General features: G+C 37.9%; 1 protein-coding gene across 10 annotated transcripts in view; it reads right to left on the bottom strand.

Moving 5' to 3' along the window:
• DENND1A (DENN domain containing 1A) overlaps positions 1–16,877 on the bottom strand; it is a 484,353-nt gene that overhangs the window by 328,475 nt on the left and 139,001 nt on the right. For 8 of the 10 annotated variants that reach the window (XM_063081861.1, XM_063081865.1, XM_063081863.1 and 5 more), the window contains 2 exons: positions 15,696–15,745; positions 4,964–5,083 (listed from right to left, as the gene is read on the bottom strand). The exons of 1 other annotated variant lie outside the window; for it this stretch is intronic. In XM_063081861.1, coding sequence (XP_062937931.1) covers positions 4,964–5,083; positions 15,696–15,745 — 170 coding nt within the window. The remainder of the gene's footprint in view (positions 1–4,963; positions 5,084–15,695; positions 15,746–16,877) is intronic. One more of the 10 variants, XM_063081862.1, reaches the window with a different exon arrangement.

The following is a 16,877-nucleotide window of genomic DNA, read 5'->3' as shown; positions in this document are numbered from 1 at the left end:
CTGCTCCCAAAGTGATGTGCAGCATCCCTTCTGACAATAACCAGAAAAACCCAAGCATGTTTTGTGTACAAAAAACCACTTTAGTCTTGGTCTACAAACACCAATATTTCTAATGTCTGTCCAAAACCATCCACGGCCTTCCATGTGCTATGTATAAATGGTGAACATACTTGAGGTACTTTCAACAATCTGGCCCCAAGATTTCTGAAGCATCACCTCTTGCTACTGCCCTCTCATCAGCCTTCTTTTCGCCCATTCTCCTTCAAGCAAGCCCCCACTGATTCTGTAACTGGAACCCACCAGCAACACTTTCCCTGATCCTCCAAGTTAGAGATGGGCACTGCCTAATCTGTGATGCCAAAGAATCTTGCATATATATATTTCTTTAAATAACACTTATCATATGATATTTAAATTACTTGTTTACATATTCCCTTCCCAAAGATTGAGCGGTTTCAAAGACAGTAAGGGTAGCAGAAGGGAAATGGGAGGTGGATATCAAAATCGGGGGTGGCCTGGGAACAGTAGATCTAGAAGTGTACTCAATTTTATATTTGGTAAATGACAAAAAGGGCTTATCGTTTTCATTTTGTAATACCAAGTTCAGAAAGTTCAGGTCATCAAAATCTTGGATGAACATGACACATGAAAGACTCTCAGATGGGGAGCTGGGGCTGTATCTCTGTGTCTATTTTAAGGGGCCTCTAGGTAAATAAAGGTCACTATGTGTTATGTATTGCTTATTCCAGGTATATACTAGGTACTCAAATACTTTTTAACTGAATAAGAATTTAAAACATTAAATTAAATTTAGATAATATCTAGATTAAAAAAAGTTATTTCTTCACAAAATGCATAATAGGTTTCAAACAGTTTTATGTGGGTGCAAGAATAGTTGCTATGCTTTCTTGAGAGCTCAAATAAGATCCCTATAAATAAAGGAGAATATCTGTAAAGTTCCTTTATAAATACTAAAGAAATTTAATTATTGTATAACTTATCTTCTATAACCCCCAAACAACAAATTTATGGCTTAGAACTCCTGAGCTCCTTCTGTTGATCCAAAACCAGAAGTTGGCTAGAAATAGCATATTTCATTTCAGTTTTGGCCTTAATGGGGTATGTGCCATTTGGGCAAATCAGAAGTCATGAAAAATTTCAGTTCTAGGTAACTTTGTTTTACAATACTAAAAGATTTCAGAAGTAAATGCATATACCACCCCAGACTCAGATGGCACAATCTGAAAATGCTAAAATCCTCTCATATTCCTGGGTTTGTAATGAATAACAACTAACTTACCCATAACTATTGTTCTGGTAGCTGGTGCTTTTAATTTAGTATTAACTACCATCCAGCAACTAGTTTAACATTATGGTGAATCTCAAGGAGAAGTAAAATCCTTTAATGGTAGGAACTAGTCAACTGTGGGAGGAAATAATGCATTTGACTTTATAGTGGTATTTGTGTTAATGGTACTTGTTTATACTCTAGTACAACTACATTTCTGTCAAGATTAGGTGGTGACAAGAGTTCAAACCAACTAAAAAAAATTTTTTTTTAAATAAATATGGGCTTATTTCCCAAGGATTCATTCTTTCACAAAACAAGTATTACTAAGTGCCTACTATTCACCTGATATTCTTCAATAAACTTTGAAAGTATTTGTGAAAACAGAAAAAAATTTCCAACCTTCATGGAGCTTACATTCTAGTGGGAATGTACAGAAAATAAAAATGAACCTAATAAGCGAGTTATATTGTATAAAGGACATCTAAGAACCTTTCATTGTGAAATTAAGTTTAAATTTTGTAATACAGATGGCCCAGTCTTTAATGGGCATGATGCCCATTACTTGACATTGGACCTCCACTGTGAGATTCAAAGGTGCACCTGTTACAACTAGTATGAAATGAGTTTGATAATATGAACCATGCTTCTGCAAATAACTGTACTACCTATTTCCTCTTTGAACTAATGTGCCATGAGGCCCGTCCTCTCATTCAGAGCCTTCAGTGCCCTGTCCGTCCATTCTTGATGCATCTCCCTTTCTCTGGATACCTTGCATACAATTTTTTGGTCAAGCACTACACTAAGTGCTGGAGATACATAGTTGATTAAGACATAGTCTTAACCCCTAAAGAGTTGACTGTCCAATAGGAGAAAGGCACAGGAAGATCAAGGCTATGAGTGTATAACGAAAGTATGCAGAGCATGCCGAGTGTGCCCAGGGGAGGGAATGATTACCTTTGCCTTGGGAAGTCTACTCTGAGGAAGTACTTATGCTGAATCTGGGAGGACGAGTAGATGTGTGAAGGCAAAGAAAGTATAGTGGCTTATATGGGCCAGGAAGTATGTAAGCTTGGGAGATCAGGCAGAGAGCAAATGACCCTAAGAAACTAAATCCTGGAACAGCAGAAGCTATGTCTGCACAGACGCCATTACTGGGAGCTACACAAGAAGGAATGGAAAGCAAAAACACAGGTGGCTTCTGAGCAGGTAGCCCTGAGCACAGTGCGAAGGGCGACTGGACATAAAGGCACAGGTTAAATAAAGAAAAAGTATCTGACGAAAGCAAGGAGACTAAGCACAAAAAGAGGACAATGATAATAATCTAATCCAAACCCAAATTATGCCCCATTCTCTTGGCAGACCTCTCCACTTCCTATTGGAAATGCTGTCAACCAGTGGTCCACGTTTCACAGTAAACTCTTCCATTTATATGCTAATCTCAACCTGTTAATGGTCCCAAACCAAACACAGGGAAGTGCCACTTTGTGTGCCCTTTATATATACACAAGCTGGATAAGATAAAGAGGGCTTTTCCCCCCTTATGTTAAATACTCATAAAATGTACATTCCAGAATTCATATAGGACTCTTTATTTTTAACCACAATCACCATCCTCTAGCACTAGAAAATCAATAGTAAGAAAACAGTATGCCCTGGGGTCATTCTATGTATTATATATAGCTTACTGTAGTGTGATCATCCATCTCCCCAGCTATTCTGGGAACTTCTCAAGGGCAGAGACTAGCTAATAGTAAGCATTCAATTAAGGGCTGAGAAACGAATGAATTAACCCACCAAATTTTTCTCCATTGTTCCAAGCTAGTATAACAGATAGAAAACACACCAATGGCTGCTATTTTTCATTCCAAATGAAGAACGTATGAAGGCTGTTCAACGGGCTTCTAGCAAAACTAAATCCATGACCCTACATATAGGCACACAAAGTCAAACACCAGAATGAGAGGAGAGCAATTTTTAATCTACATTTAAAAAGAAAAAAAACAGTTTTCCACTCTCAGAAGTTTGCTGAGTGAGTGGGACAGTGCCAGTTTAGAGTACACACACACACACACACACACACACACACACACAGACATAGACAGACACACACACACACACACACACACAGACACACACACACACAGACACAGACACACACACACACACACACACACACACACACACACACCAGCTTGGAAGAAAGAAACATTGTAACCCAAAATATATAGGAAAAACCTTTGTGTAAAACTTCAAGAACTTGGTTTAATCCCTCACCTCCTCTCCTGGCCAAGGCAGATATATAAAAGACAAAAATGGAAGAGAAAATTTTCTTTAAAAAGAAAAAAAAGACCACATTATTAAATCAAAAAGTAAATAATCATTTACATCAAAGTCTAATACTCTGGGCAGGTAATCCTTGGGCCTGGGCTCCTGAGGTGTGCTTTAGAACAGCTGCACACGTTTAATCTCCCATAGCAGCCAGGTGGTACCTCCTTCCTAAGGTCTCTCCAGCAGTTGTCCTCTAGTGCCTACATTACAAATGCTATGCCTTGGTACAGAAGATCATTGACTTTACTGATTAAAAACAATAATGATAATAAGATTAATGTAGAGAAATGCAAACTTGTAGCTGTCCAGATTGACAGTGAGCAAAGAAACTTTAAAAGTCAGCCCCCTCTCCCTCTATGGTGTGAGGGTGTGTGGGTTTGGGGGACTATGGAGGGAGAGGGGGTCTTTTCCTAGTTAGAAGAAGAAGAAAGTGCAAAGACTAAGTGCAGCAGAGAACTACCCTTTCTGGAATCCATAGAAGGTCTGGCCTTTTATGCCCAAGCTCAAGATTGGGGGCCCGGGTTTTGTCAAGGGCACCTCCCTGCTGCCCTGCCCCAGGCTGTTTCACATGAGCAGAGAGAGACAGGAGGCAGGCCCCTCTGACACCTACTTAACTGAGGCAGATGGAGAGGAGAGTGTGTGGGATGCCTTTACTTCCCCCTCAGGAGGCGCCCAGCAGGAGCCCACAGAGCCAGCAGCTCCAAAATCGGATTTCCACACATCCTCCCACCCCAGAACATGCTTTACCCCTCTAGCAGGAAAAAACAGAGTATTAAGCAAGTGTGGCTCTGCTGTATGAAGGGAATTTTAGAGGACCCTAAGATTCTTAGGATCTTACAGGATTCTGCACTTTTTTCAAACCTGTACAGAGGTAGCCGAGTTGGAAAAAGTTATTCACACACTGACCCAAAGGGGACCAGGGTATAACTTTGAGGAGGACACAATCTGAATCTGTAAGACATCCTGAGCTACAGACACATACTTTATTAATAATCTTACATACACAAAATGTCCAAGGGAAAGCCTAACAGGCTAATTTCTGACAGCTCCAGATAACAGCAGGAGGAACCGAAGTCATGCTGACTCTCCAGCTTCCATATACTACACAGAAGCAATGGTCCCTTTCCCACCCAGGGGATGTGATACAAATAAATAAATGCAATTATCTGTGGAACGTAAAGTGCAAGAACAACACTGTGAAGTCCTTCTCCCCAAGTGCAGTGACTTGGGGGAGACAGATAGGAAAATAAAAAGAACAGCTGGAAAATTTAATTACAGAAGAACAACACAGAAGCTGATATTGTTTCACAGAATGAGCCAATAGCCAAAGCCATTCTCCCTTACCTTAAGATACAGAAGCAACTCTTCGCTCCTGAAGATAAGCGGCAAAACCCGAATCTCTGTTTGCTGTCAATGTCAGTGAGCACGAACGTGAAGTTCTGGCCAACTTGGCTAACAGTGAGGCTGTGGCCAAGACAGAACAAAGGGAAAAATGAATGTGCAGTAAGTTTCTTGATAAAGTATCTAATCACGACAAGTCGTTGAACCTGTAACATTTCCTCTCTCAGTGGAATTTTTTATAAATGAACTTAAAATTTACACACTTCAAGGAAACAGACTGTGAGCTAGTTGAAAAAAAAAAAAAAAAAAAAGACAGCCAGCAGCCTGTTCTAGTGACCACCTCAGAAGTCAAAATCATCAGAACTATCAGACCTTCCCCTTATTGAGTTCAGGCCCTGAGGTAACTCTGTTAATCAGCCCATCCTGAAAGGTGCATTCTATTAACCTCATTTTATAGATGAAGAAATAGTCTAGAGAGGCATTGCGTAAGTAGCAATGCCTGGTAAGTAGCAAAAAGCGGGATTTTAAACCTGGCTCTGACTCCAAAGGTCACTCCTAGAGTTTGCTGTTAGCAATACTCACCTGATAACTCCTCTAGTTCTGAAAATAACAGTGATTCCAACGCAAAATTTAAGTGTCTACCATTTGCCAGCCACAAAGTTAGACACCTGATGTATACCATCTCGTTTACTCTCACAGCAACTCTGGAATTTAGATATTTCCATGTTACAGAAAAGGAAACCAAAGGACAAAATAGGTAGGTAACTGAATCAAGTTCACAGAGCTACTAAGGGAAGGAGCTAGAATTCAAACTGGAAAGAAAAAAGGACGAGGTTGAGTGTTATTTTCCTAAATTTCTGTTATCTCTCATAATTTCTGAATTTAGAAGGAATGTATTTCATATTCTAGAGGACAGAGAAATACCAAGAAGTCTAACATTGCAAGGTGCTTTCTAAGAATGGAGACAATGTTGTAAAGAAAGAGGGAAAAAAAATTCCTCCATCAATTAAAAAATAAGCCACATATAAAAGCAACATAAAATAGAAAATACCTATTTTTTAAAAAATTAAAAAGCATATTACTAATCAGATTAATCTATAAACTTTTTTTAAGTTACAAAATGTTTAAAAATCCAAAAATCAGTTTACCAATTAGCATGGATTCAATTCCTTTTTAAAAACTTAAACATTCCAAGTTCTAATACATAAATCTATACTAACAATATTTCAGAATTTGACATTATTCAAAGGGACTCATCAACTCATATTGTATTTTACAAAGTATATTCAAATTGATAAAAATATTCAAATCGATGCTACCACAAATGTATAATTTACTTTATAAATTATCATTGGAAGTGAAAAATCATGGTTTACCAGGTCTGTTCCAAAGGCAGAATTCCTATTGAGTCTTTGGATAGAATATGAATTAAGTTTTCAAATAATGGGTAACCTTTCTTTCTAAAACTCCCTTATACAAGCCACATAAGGAAATTAAAATTAAAGGGATTTTCAAGGCATCCCAGTACAAAGGTCAATGGACCCTGCCTGGTCACGTTTAAGGAAACAATTCCATCCCTTGGAGAGTGGTTAGAAAGTAGGAAAAATAATTCATAAAGAAAAGAAAGTGTTTCACTCTCCTTATTTAACTAGGAAGGTGAACAAAAACAAGGTGGCAATTTAAAAGCAACATGGTAATAAAGCAGGTGTAAGTAATGCTATCCCTTCACCTTACACAGCCAAGAGAAGGAACACATTTCTATAAAAGTTATAGAGCTGTCAAGGGGACACCAAATGCTACCTTCTTATGGCTGTTATGTTTTATCTATAAAGCTTGGATACTGTGTTACTATGGTGATTTAATACTATGTTTTAAAGGGGATTATATGATTAATTTTAACAAGGTTGAGAACTGAAGATGTGTGAGAAACAGGATTCTAGCTCACATAATTAAAATGATTGGGGAGAAAAGTGGGCCTCAGTGGGGGAGGGGAAAAACCTGTTTTATTAAAATATTTAAAGCAACAGGTCTGTATGATTCTAAGCTACAAATAAGGTCATGCTTTTGTAAAAATACAATTATGTGATCATACAAAATATGACTGTTCATTATTTTGACCGGCACTCAGCCAGTGAGCGCACCAGCCATTCCTATATAGGATCCGAACCCGCGGCGGGAGCGTCTCCGCGCTCCCAGCGCTGCACTCTCCTGAGTGCGCCACGGGCTTGGCCCCACTTCTAGACTGTTTAAAATGAATACTCTCTGAGTAGCGTCCTAGAAGGGAAGGGTATCAATAAGACTGGATGAAAAGAAAATACCCAGGATCTCTAAGAAAAGGACACAGAATGAAGACAATTTGACTGGTGAATCAGGTATCATTAATTTCCTACTATCTTTCCACTACCATTAAAAATACTGAAAAATGTGTTTAGCTGCACTGTAGGCTCAAAGAAAGATTCATTATTCATCTACTTAGTTCACATCCCAACTCCATCACTTGCTAGCTGGGCCTTTATTTAGCAAGTTACTTAAAGTCTCTAAGCACCTCCATTTCTTCACCTGAAATAACAATGAGAACTACCACCTAACCCAAAGGATATTTTGGGAGCATGTGGGATGAGCATTTAGTATAAAGGCCAGTCCATAGTAGGAACAATTAATAAAAGGGATGCAAGCTGTTACCAACTAAATGAAAACTAAAATTCACATTAAAATCATGCACTTGCTTAGAATCTTCCTGATTGACGCAGATTTATAATACTCATGAGTGGAAAAGAAAGTCTGCTTTTCTCTCTTGTCTGTTGCATTTGTGCAGTAAAGTGTAGTCCTCTGGGTGACCAAGAGACTCATGTTTGAATTAAAGGGAAAAAGATTCTTTTTGGGGTGCCACAGTTTAGAAGGAGACACTTATTATCCTCAGTTGGTTCACCTTTTTAATTCCTGTAAGACACGAGTCATCAAAAGCCCCAAAAAATATCTAAAATATTTTTTCCGTCGACGATTTCCAATAAACTAGAAGTCTGGCAACGGCAGTCAAACAGAGGTTAATATGAAGGGTTCTGAATCTCCAAGGAATTTATCATTTCCTCTCTCTCTACTTGCTGAGGTATCCATGGGAGTGTTCACTATTACTCCATAAAAACGACTTTATGGAGAGGGTCTGCTTCCTTAAAGGCTGAAGTTTCTGTGTTTACCTCCAGTATCAGCATCCCTAATTTCTATAGGAACCGGAGATTTCACAACGATTAAAGCTGGAAGGAAACTAAGAAACCATCTCACCCAATTATCCTGTTTTACAGATGGCAAAACTGAGGCTTAGGGTTTTGTTTGTTTTCCAAACTAATCAGAACTAGGACAAAAAATCCAAGCCAACTTCTGGTTCAGTGTCCTTTCCATTCTGCCACTCTGCACTAAGCACAATGAAAACACTCCCTCAGAATCTTCCAACTCAGTTTAAGGAACTAAGGTATGTGAGGAATTCAGATAGTTGTCTCAGCAAATGGAATATACTACTTCTCACTAAGCTAGGGAAATCAAATTTGAGTATCCCCAGAAATGAATCAAGAAGACCAGGGCCAAGACCATCCTTAGCTGTGCTTCCCATGTCTGGATGAATATGGAAAACAGGAGAAAAGCAATGACTAGTGAAACCACAGCCTTTAACCTTCATGCTGCCTTTTAACTGCCTATCAAGGCTTCTCCAGCAGCATTTTACTTCATCTTGAAGTTGTTTACAGGTACAGTGTAAGAATGGTATGAAGCTTGTGGTTGGACAGTTTGATACCAGTCTTCTGGTAAGAAATAAGATTTTACATGTCAGCCTCACTTTAAGTTTAGTTGTCCATTTTGTAAACTCAGCTACAACTACACTGTGCCCTGTAACTAGTGCTGTATATACAACATTGAACAATACAGACAGGGCCCCTGCCCTTGTAGAACTTACTTTCTACTTGGAGAAGAATAAAACAAGTATACCATAAAACATATGGCTTGTAATAGTGTTATTATAAAACCAAGAAAGGAACAAAAATAGAAGAAAATGGAAAAGAAGGAAAGGCCCTACTGAGATAATGTGGTCAGAGGCAGCTTCTCAGGGATGGCAACAATATTGACCTAAAGGATGAGATAGAACAGCCACTCAAGGAGCAGAGAATTGGGTATTTCAGGCAGAGAAAAGAGCTGTGCAAAGATTCCGAGGGCTGAAAGAGCTAGGCATGTTCAAGGAACTAAAAGGACACCAGTACAGCTAAAGCAAAGGAAACAGATAAAGAGGAAAATGGCACCATATGGAAGTGCTAGATAAAGCAAGCGCCAGATCATGCAGAGAGCCCCACAGGTTACGGTAATAGGATTTTTTTTTTTTCCAAAGGCAATGGAAAGCCATCAAATGGTTTTAATCAAGAGAAAAACAGTCTGGTTTATAGTTTCAAAAATTTGATCTCTTACACAGAGGACAGTTTGGAAAAAGGCAGAAGTAAGAGCAGAGAAAATCAGGAGGCTGCTGCAGTAATACAGGTGAGACTGGACGGTGGTTTAACTCATGTAGGGAAAGTAGAGATGGAGACAGGTGGGTAGTTCAAGTTATAACTAGCAGGTATGAATAATAGGCTTGCAGATGGACTGTCAATTAAGGAGCAAAAGGCAGAATATTACCATTTGATGATAGGAAAGACTAGCAAGTTTGTGGGGAGAGCCAAGAGTTCCATTTGGGATATGTTAAGTCTGAGAGGTCTGTAAAACATCTAAATAGAAATGTCAGGTACAGAGTTGAACATACTCGTTAGGAAATCAGAGGAAACATTTGGATTAGAGCTATAAATTTGAAAGTCACCTATACACAGATGGTATTTAACACCATGGTAAAGAATGAGATCACTTGGGGAGAGAGTTCAGGGAAACGAAAGAGAATCTCGGACTAATTTACAGAAACATCAATTCAGAGGATGAGTAGAGAACAGATTATCAAAGAAAAAAAAAAGGAGAAAAACCAGGCAGAATAAACAGGAGAGAGTGGTCAACTTACTGATGCATCAAGATGAGAAGAGAAAAAATGTCCTTGATAAGAACAGCTCTAGTTGAATGACAGAAGCAGAAGACAGACTGAAAAGGGCTAAGGGATAAATTGCAGTGTGTAGATAACTCTTCCAAGGAGAGAATCAGACAGTAATCAAACAGGAATGAAGCGTCAAAGGTGGGTATTATTTTTAGGATGGAGAAATACCAGAATTCCTTTTTAAGCTGTTGGGAAAGGCAGAAATTTATGTTGCAGGAGAGAGCAGATAAAACATTAAGGTCCAGACTTTAGAGTAGAATCCCAGATATGCTACTCACTAGCTATGTGAGCACAGGCACGTTATTATACCTCTCTGATCTAATCTGTAATATCAGCAAAATAATAACCACTTTGCATAGTTTTGAGGATTAGAAATAATACATACAAAGTAACTAGCATACAGTAGGTACACAAGGAAAATAATTCCCATGCAATTATAAAATTCAAGAGATGGAACTGCAACATTGTGTCACTCTATTCATCATAGCTTACTAACAAGTATCTGTTGAGCCATCAACTGTAAGCCACCCCTAAGAGCTGCTTCTCCTTTCCTTCTGTGCATATGGGATGTTAGGCAGGAATTAAGCTTTATTAAACCACCACATCTCCCAATCTTCAGTTCCATGAGCCTCAAAGCTTCCTTCCATAAACACACCTTTCATCTGCCTTAGCCTCAAGTTTCTCACCTCCTCCACTCAAAGATCCAAGTGGCGAGAATGACACTGACCCAAAATGTCTGGGGAACAACAGGAGGTCACACACTGCCAGATATAAGGCAATGCCTACCTGCTCAAGAAACTAACTGAACAATTCTAAGAACAGAGATCTGTCTACTCCCTTGGTTACATGAGCCTGACAAAGTAAACATGAAACATAACTGTCGAATTAACAAGTATCAAAACCAGAAGGAATGACAGAGACCTAATCTAACTCCCTTGTTTTTATCCATGAGGAAACAAAGACAGTCAGAGAAGTCACTTGCCTCACAGCATAGAGCAAGTAAGTGGTGGAATCAAAACTAAAAACTCTATTCTCCTTGTTGCTACCCCCAGTACTCTGTCCACTAAGGCCCAATTACTTCATGGTTATCTGATACTGTAGAAAATAATCATGGGGCACAGCTAAACCCATAGTTTAAGCTAAACCAAGGGACTAAAGTGGACCAAATTGCTTCAGGTTTGAAAAGTAGAGCAGGGTGAGCTTGTCTGCATGAGTTTCATTTTCTTCAGTTACCTCAATTTTCTACTTTTCTACAATAAATATATATTGCTTTTGAAATAAATAAAAAAAGTTTTGGTTATTTATGCTTCGATAGATCTAATGGAGGCAGTCTGGTATCACAGAAAAAGTATGGTGGATTTGGAGGTCAGACAAATGGGTTCTACCCAAAAGCAGTTCTACCACTTAGTAGTAGTGGGACCTTGGGCAAGTTACTGAACCCATCTGAGAGCTACTGTTTCCTCATATGTGGCATGATGATAATGGTAGTCTTGCAAATGTATAACCTGTCAGTGCAGAAAAGAATGCAGCACAATGCCTGGCACATAACATTTAACATAATAAAATGATAAGTAACATTTTAACTACATTTGTATTAGCAGTTACATCCTGAACTTTTAAATGATGCTTCTGCTCCTGAAAAGATTGTCACTTCACTTCATGCTCCTGTCATGTGTGTGGACAGTATAATTTACAAGGCAACTGAGTGATAGCTGACTTTCTGGGTTCTGAAAGAGGATAAGCAAAACCATGGAAAGGAATAGCTTTTCCATTATCCAAAGCATCTCTTGAATGCTTTGACTAACTGAAGCTGGTTGTCAGCTATTAAGTGCAAGCACCACATTATGGAATGGTACAAGCCTTTTTTTTAAGAGACTGCTTTCATCAGTGATAATGAAAAGTTTCTGAAAGTGATACAGGGAACTCAGCACTGACACTTCATACTGCCCTCCACCAAGAGTTTCAAGTACAGTGTAGGGTAGAAATAACTCCAGACTGGGAATAAGAATATCTGTGCCTTTCCCAGCTCTGTAATTGCATAGTTGTGACCATAAGCAAGTCATGTCACCTCTGCACATCTTGGTTTCCTTTCTGTAAAATGGGATGTTTGAACCAGATGAATTTCAGGTTTAAAATCCTGTCGATTCTTCCCACACAATTTCAAGGCCTTCTGTGGCCAGAGCCCAGCTCTCATGGTACACGTCAGCCTCTCCTCAGCAGGCTCCCTCTGCTCTGGCTGAGCGTCTCTAGGCTCATTCAGGGTTCTCCTCTGCTTTGCTCTTCAGTGCATACGTGGCATTAGGCTTTCTCTTCCACTTACCCACTTCTTGCTGTCTTGGCAGACTCAACACAAGTCTCACCCACCATAAGAAGTTTTCTCTGACCATTTCAGTCTTCTCTAACCTCACTATCCTTTTGGATAGAGGTTCTTTGATATGCCTTTAAAATACTTCCTAGACTAGATTGGGAAACACATAGAGAGCAGGGCTCCAAGTCTGAGATCATTTCCATGTCTTCCACATCACCCAACATAATGCCACACATCCTGAACCTTCCTTTGCTCTTTTGTGAAAAAGATCCCACCACCAGCTATCTCTCAGAGCTGCTGCAGAGAACAAATGAGGTAGCAATGGGACAGTGCCCAGCACTTTAACTAGAATCAATTAGGAACTCAAATGATAATTTCCTTCCTTTCCTCCCTCTCTATATATTTGGTGACTGGTCCTCCCCACAAGGTGGTCTACTGGAAAATGTATTCATTTGGGAGATGGAAATCTAGGTTGTGCTGATAGCCTAAGAAGACCTTGGGCAAGTAACAATTTCTCTACAGCTTAAGTTTTTTTCAAGTGAAGATAATGGCACTTCTTCTTATCTCTTATGATAGGAGGATAAAATGAAATAACATATGAGAAAGCACTTTCTTTTGCAGAGCTACCAGCATTATTATTTTTCATAAGTCCTAGTTTCAGAAAGAAAAATCTTAAAACAACACAAGAGACAGCAAGATGTCAATGTTAAGGGGTGATTCGATGATGACTGTGAAAATCCCACTCGATACAGACTAGAAATGTCAGAAAGTTGTATTACTGTTCCTTGGGGTAGAAAAGCACAGATACTGAAAAGATTAGGCAGCTTTCTTTTTTGAGCGCAATCACCTAGGGCATTACTCATCTCCCATGCTGATATAGTTCCTAAGTCAAACAATATCATAAACACACCTGGGGAGCTCTGGGTGGGGGGGGTCTCAGTATCTGGGCATATCTATTTAACAGTGCTAACTGAAAAGTAATAAAAAAAATCATGATATTAAAATCTTTGTATTTATTGTAAATGAACTTCACTATCATTATCTTAGAAGTGAGCAAACAGAAGAGAAAAAATATGGTACCCAAAATAAAGTAGGGTTTTTTTGGTATCAATAAAAGTTATCAACACCCATAGGGCATGTAATATAATAAAATATAAGAAAGAGCTATTGAGCATGGTGAGGATTAAAATATATCCATAAAAGGACATTTCCATCTGCAAATCATTAAAAAAAAATACAAGGAATATGATTAGGGGAGAGAAGCATTTTGGAAGAAAAATATTTTTCTAAAAACAACAGGGGCTGGCTGGTTAGCTCAGTTGGTTAGAGTCTGGTGTTGAAACACCAAGGTCAAGGGTTCAGATCTCCATACCAGCCAGCCAAGAAAAAAAAAATTAAAAATTAAGTTTAAAAAATAAATAAAGGTATCAAACATTATCTGTGACAAACAAAAAGCATTTTAGAATTATCACTTGAGGACTCTGCCATTCTTCCATTTCAGAATGTAATCGTCTAGACAGGTAGGTAAGTATAAGTACAGGTGTGCGTGTGTAGCCTAAATGAAAGAAAGAGAAAAGTGGGGGGAGGGGTGCAGAAATTTAATCACATTGTGCATTTCTTCTAATATTAGTTTACAAAGTCACTTAAGGAACACCTATCCAAAACAGATCACCACTCTAACAAGAAGCCATGTAAAAATGTATTCTTTTATTTTTCTTTGTTAAACACCTACCTACATTTTTAAAACATTTCAGCTTTGTTATTTTGTATAAATATGCCCTTGCCATAATTTGTAATACATTTTATAAGTCACTGGAGGAGATTTCATGCATCACTAATTCATACATATAAATGTGAAGTTTGCATTAAACATCTCTAAACAAAACCCTACTTCCTTGATATTTTTAGAAGAAACAGGATGAGGAAGAGACAAGAGGACTCTCATCACAAAGACTGACCCTTTTAAAATTAAGGCTATTCTGTTTTGAGCATCAACCTGCTACTAAAACATCCTGGTACCCAGATTTAAAAAGGTCTGAGTCTGGAAATACAACAATGGTTGATTGGCTTAAAAAATAACATGTTAGAACCAGAGAGCGCAGTGACTGTAAGTGGTTGGCAACATTCCAGAGTTGCTTTTTAGTACTCTTTCTAAACTCCTTTGGCTACCAAGTCTCATCTCACACCATTTTTAGGTTAATGTCAAATAAACCAGGACACTGGTACTAAAAAGTGTCAAAAAGATCCAAGAAGCATACTACCCGCATGTGCTCTAGATCACTAAAATCTTTCAGGCCCTGCCTTGTTTGGGTACACTAAAATATGAGATAGAACCTTCCTGAAGATGAGTACATTTTACAGCTTTCTTGGAACATATTATGGCATTTATTACCATGGCATTTTCTACAACCTCTTTGTCACTAAAAGTGGAATTTTTAAGATATAACATAATGTATAGTCTCATAGTTTGATTTTCCATTAAGAGAAAACTGAAAAGACAACAATCAAGTGAACAAATAAATGACCGCAAAAAAAAAAAAAAAAAAACTTCAAGTGAAATAAAAAAGTAGACATTTCTTGAAAATAAAGGTGATTGTTTTGTTATTTAATTAATACAGTTAGTAAATTACAGTTTTATAAAGTAAAATCTCTTCTAAAATTGTTACCATTAACCACTGGCTTGTTTTTGTTTGTTTTGTTTGTTTTTTAAAAAACCCTTCAGATTATTTTAATTATCTTGACGTTCTTATATTTGTATCTTTCCAAGAAACAGTTTATCATAATATAAGTACTAAGGAAATGTTTAGGTGATTTTGTATTTTTCAGTTTAGAAATCCATAGAAAATGCTGATTTCCCCAAAGATACCATTCCTGGCTGCCTAAACAAAATGTAAAACATTATTTAGCAACATGCCTTTTAAATAGCTGAATACCTTGAAACTAGATAGGCCTATGCTGATTTAAATTATAAATTGAAGTCTAGAAAAAAAGTCTATAAAATACTCACAAGGCCATGGAGGCATGTAATATTACCTGTTTAAGCCAAATATATTCATATTTAAATAAAAATTAAATAGCACTGGATTAAACACCAACCATTCTTAATCATGGTTTAAGTCTGATAACCAAAATCAAAAATTTAATGCCACACAAAATACATCTCACAAACTAACCAATGCAAAGCCCTAAGCTTTAAACTTTTTGATAGTGTCAATAAAATCCCCAGGAAAGGAGAATATTGCAACTCTCCTTGGAACTAAGGTGTTTTAAATCACGGTTAAACAGACAGAATGTTAAGAATGGTATGGTTTTTATTTTCTATAGCAGGTTTACTGACACTTTTTTTCTAGTAAAGTTTAAAAATCTGACACTACCTGTCCACATAGAAGGGGAAACAAAACTTGGTCAAAGTCTGTAGAACTTCCTGTGGAGAGAAAGAGAGATAATTTATACCTCTAATGGGACCAATAAATCTAACATTAACCATAGCACACAATCTAGCAACTTTACCCTAAAGAAACAGGAGACAGATGAAGAAATATGGGCTTTATCAATTACATAGGAGGAGTACCAGGCAGTCAATCATGAGAAATAATAAACATGATCAAACTTCATTAAAAATGAAAAATTAATCAAGAATCACACATGGGCAAGCAGCAGGAGCCATGCAGGAAAGCTCTGAAGGGAGGGAGGCGGTTGGGTTGCTGAGTGTTAACACCCCTCCAGGGACCATCTCCAGCCTGACCATATGGATCAGAGTGAATAACACCGAGCCACATGGGTTTGGCCTGGCAGGGCCGCTGTCGCTGGCACCGTTTTTGCCTGTTACCTAGGAACAGAGGGGGCCGGGATTAGACAACACTTCCCAACATCAATAGGCCAAATTGCAGTAGAACAGAAAGCCAACTTGAAGATAATTGTCCCTGAACACTGTCACCTACGCTTTTTAGAATTAAAAATTCATTTACTTACTTTATAAAGAAGCTGCCATTTCTGGCATAAATTTATTTTGGAAACAAACTGTAACAATTTTAAGTATGCACTATTTTTAGTTAAATATCACTATCATAATTGGACATACTTACCTGCTCGTAATTTTTGAAAATCTAAAGCAAACAGCCAGTTGAAATGTTTTTACAAATATACAGAAACATAAAACCAAGCACATTATTCAGGAGTATGGTACGAGAAATAGAGTGACATCTCAAAGACTTATTCATGAAAGACAATCTTCTTACATTAAGAAAAGAACACTGGTACATGAGTCACAATATACAGTACACTGCGATTTTCCCCAGTAGACACATTTCACATATACAGTATATATACACATAACTAAACACATACACAAGTAATTATTACCTCCTTCATAGAATTTTCTTTAGATTGACTTGATTTAACTGGAGGCTTGAACAGCCCAGAGTTTGTGCTTATCATAAGTTCATAGCCCAATGTTATAAATTTTAAAAAAGTATTCCTTTCATGCATCTGATTTTCTTTTTAACTATTTAAAATCCCAAATTCAAGACAAAATGAAGAACACATTCTTTCAGTCA

This window comes from Cynocephalus volans, chromosome 17 (assembly GCF_027409185.1).
Source record: "Cynocephalus volans isolate mCynVol1 chromosome 17, mCynVol1.pri, whole genome shotgun sequence".
NCBI lineage: Eukaryota > Metazoa > Chordata > Mammalia > Dermoptera > Cynocephalidae > Cynocephalus > Cynocephalus volans.
This window is presented reverse-complemented; position numbering and strand designations above follow the sequence as displayed.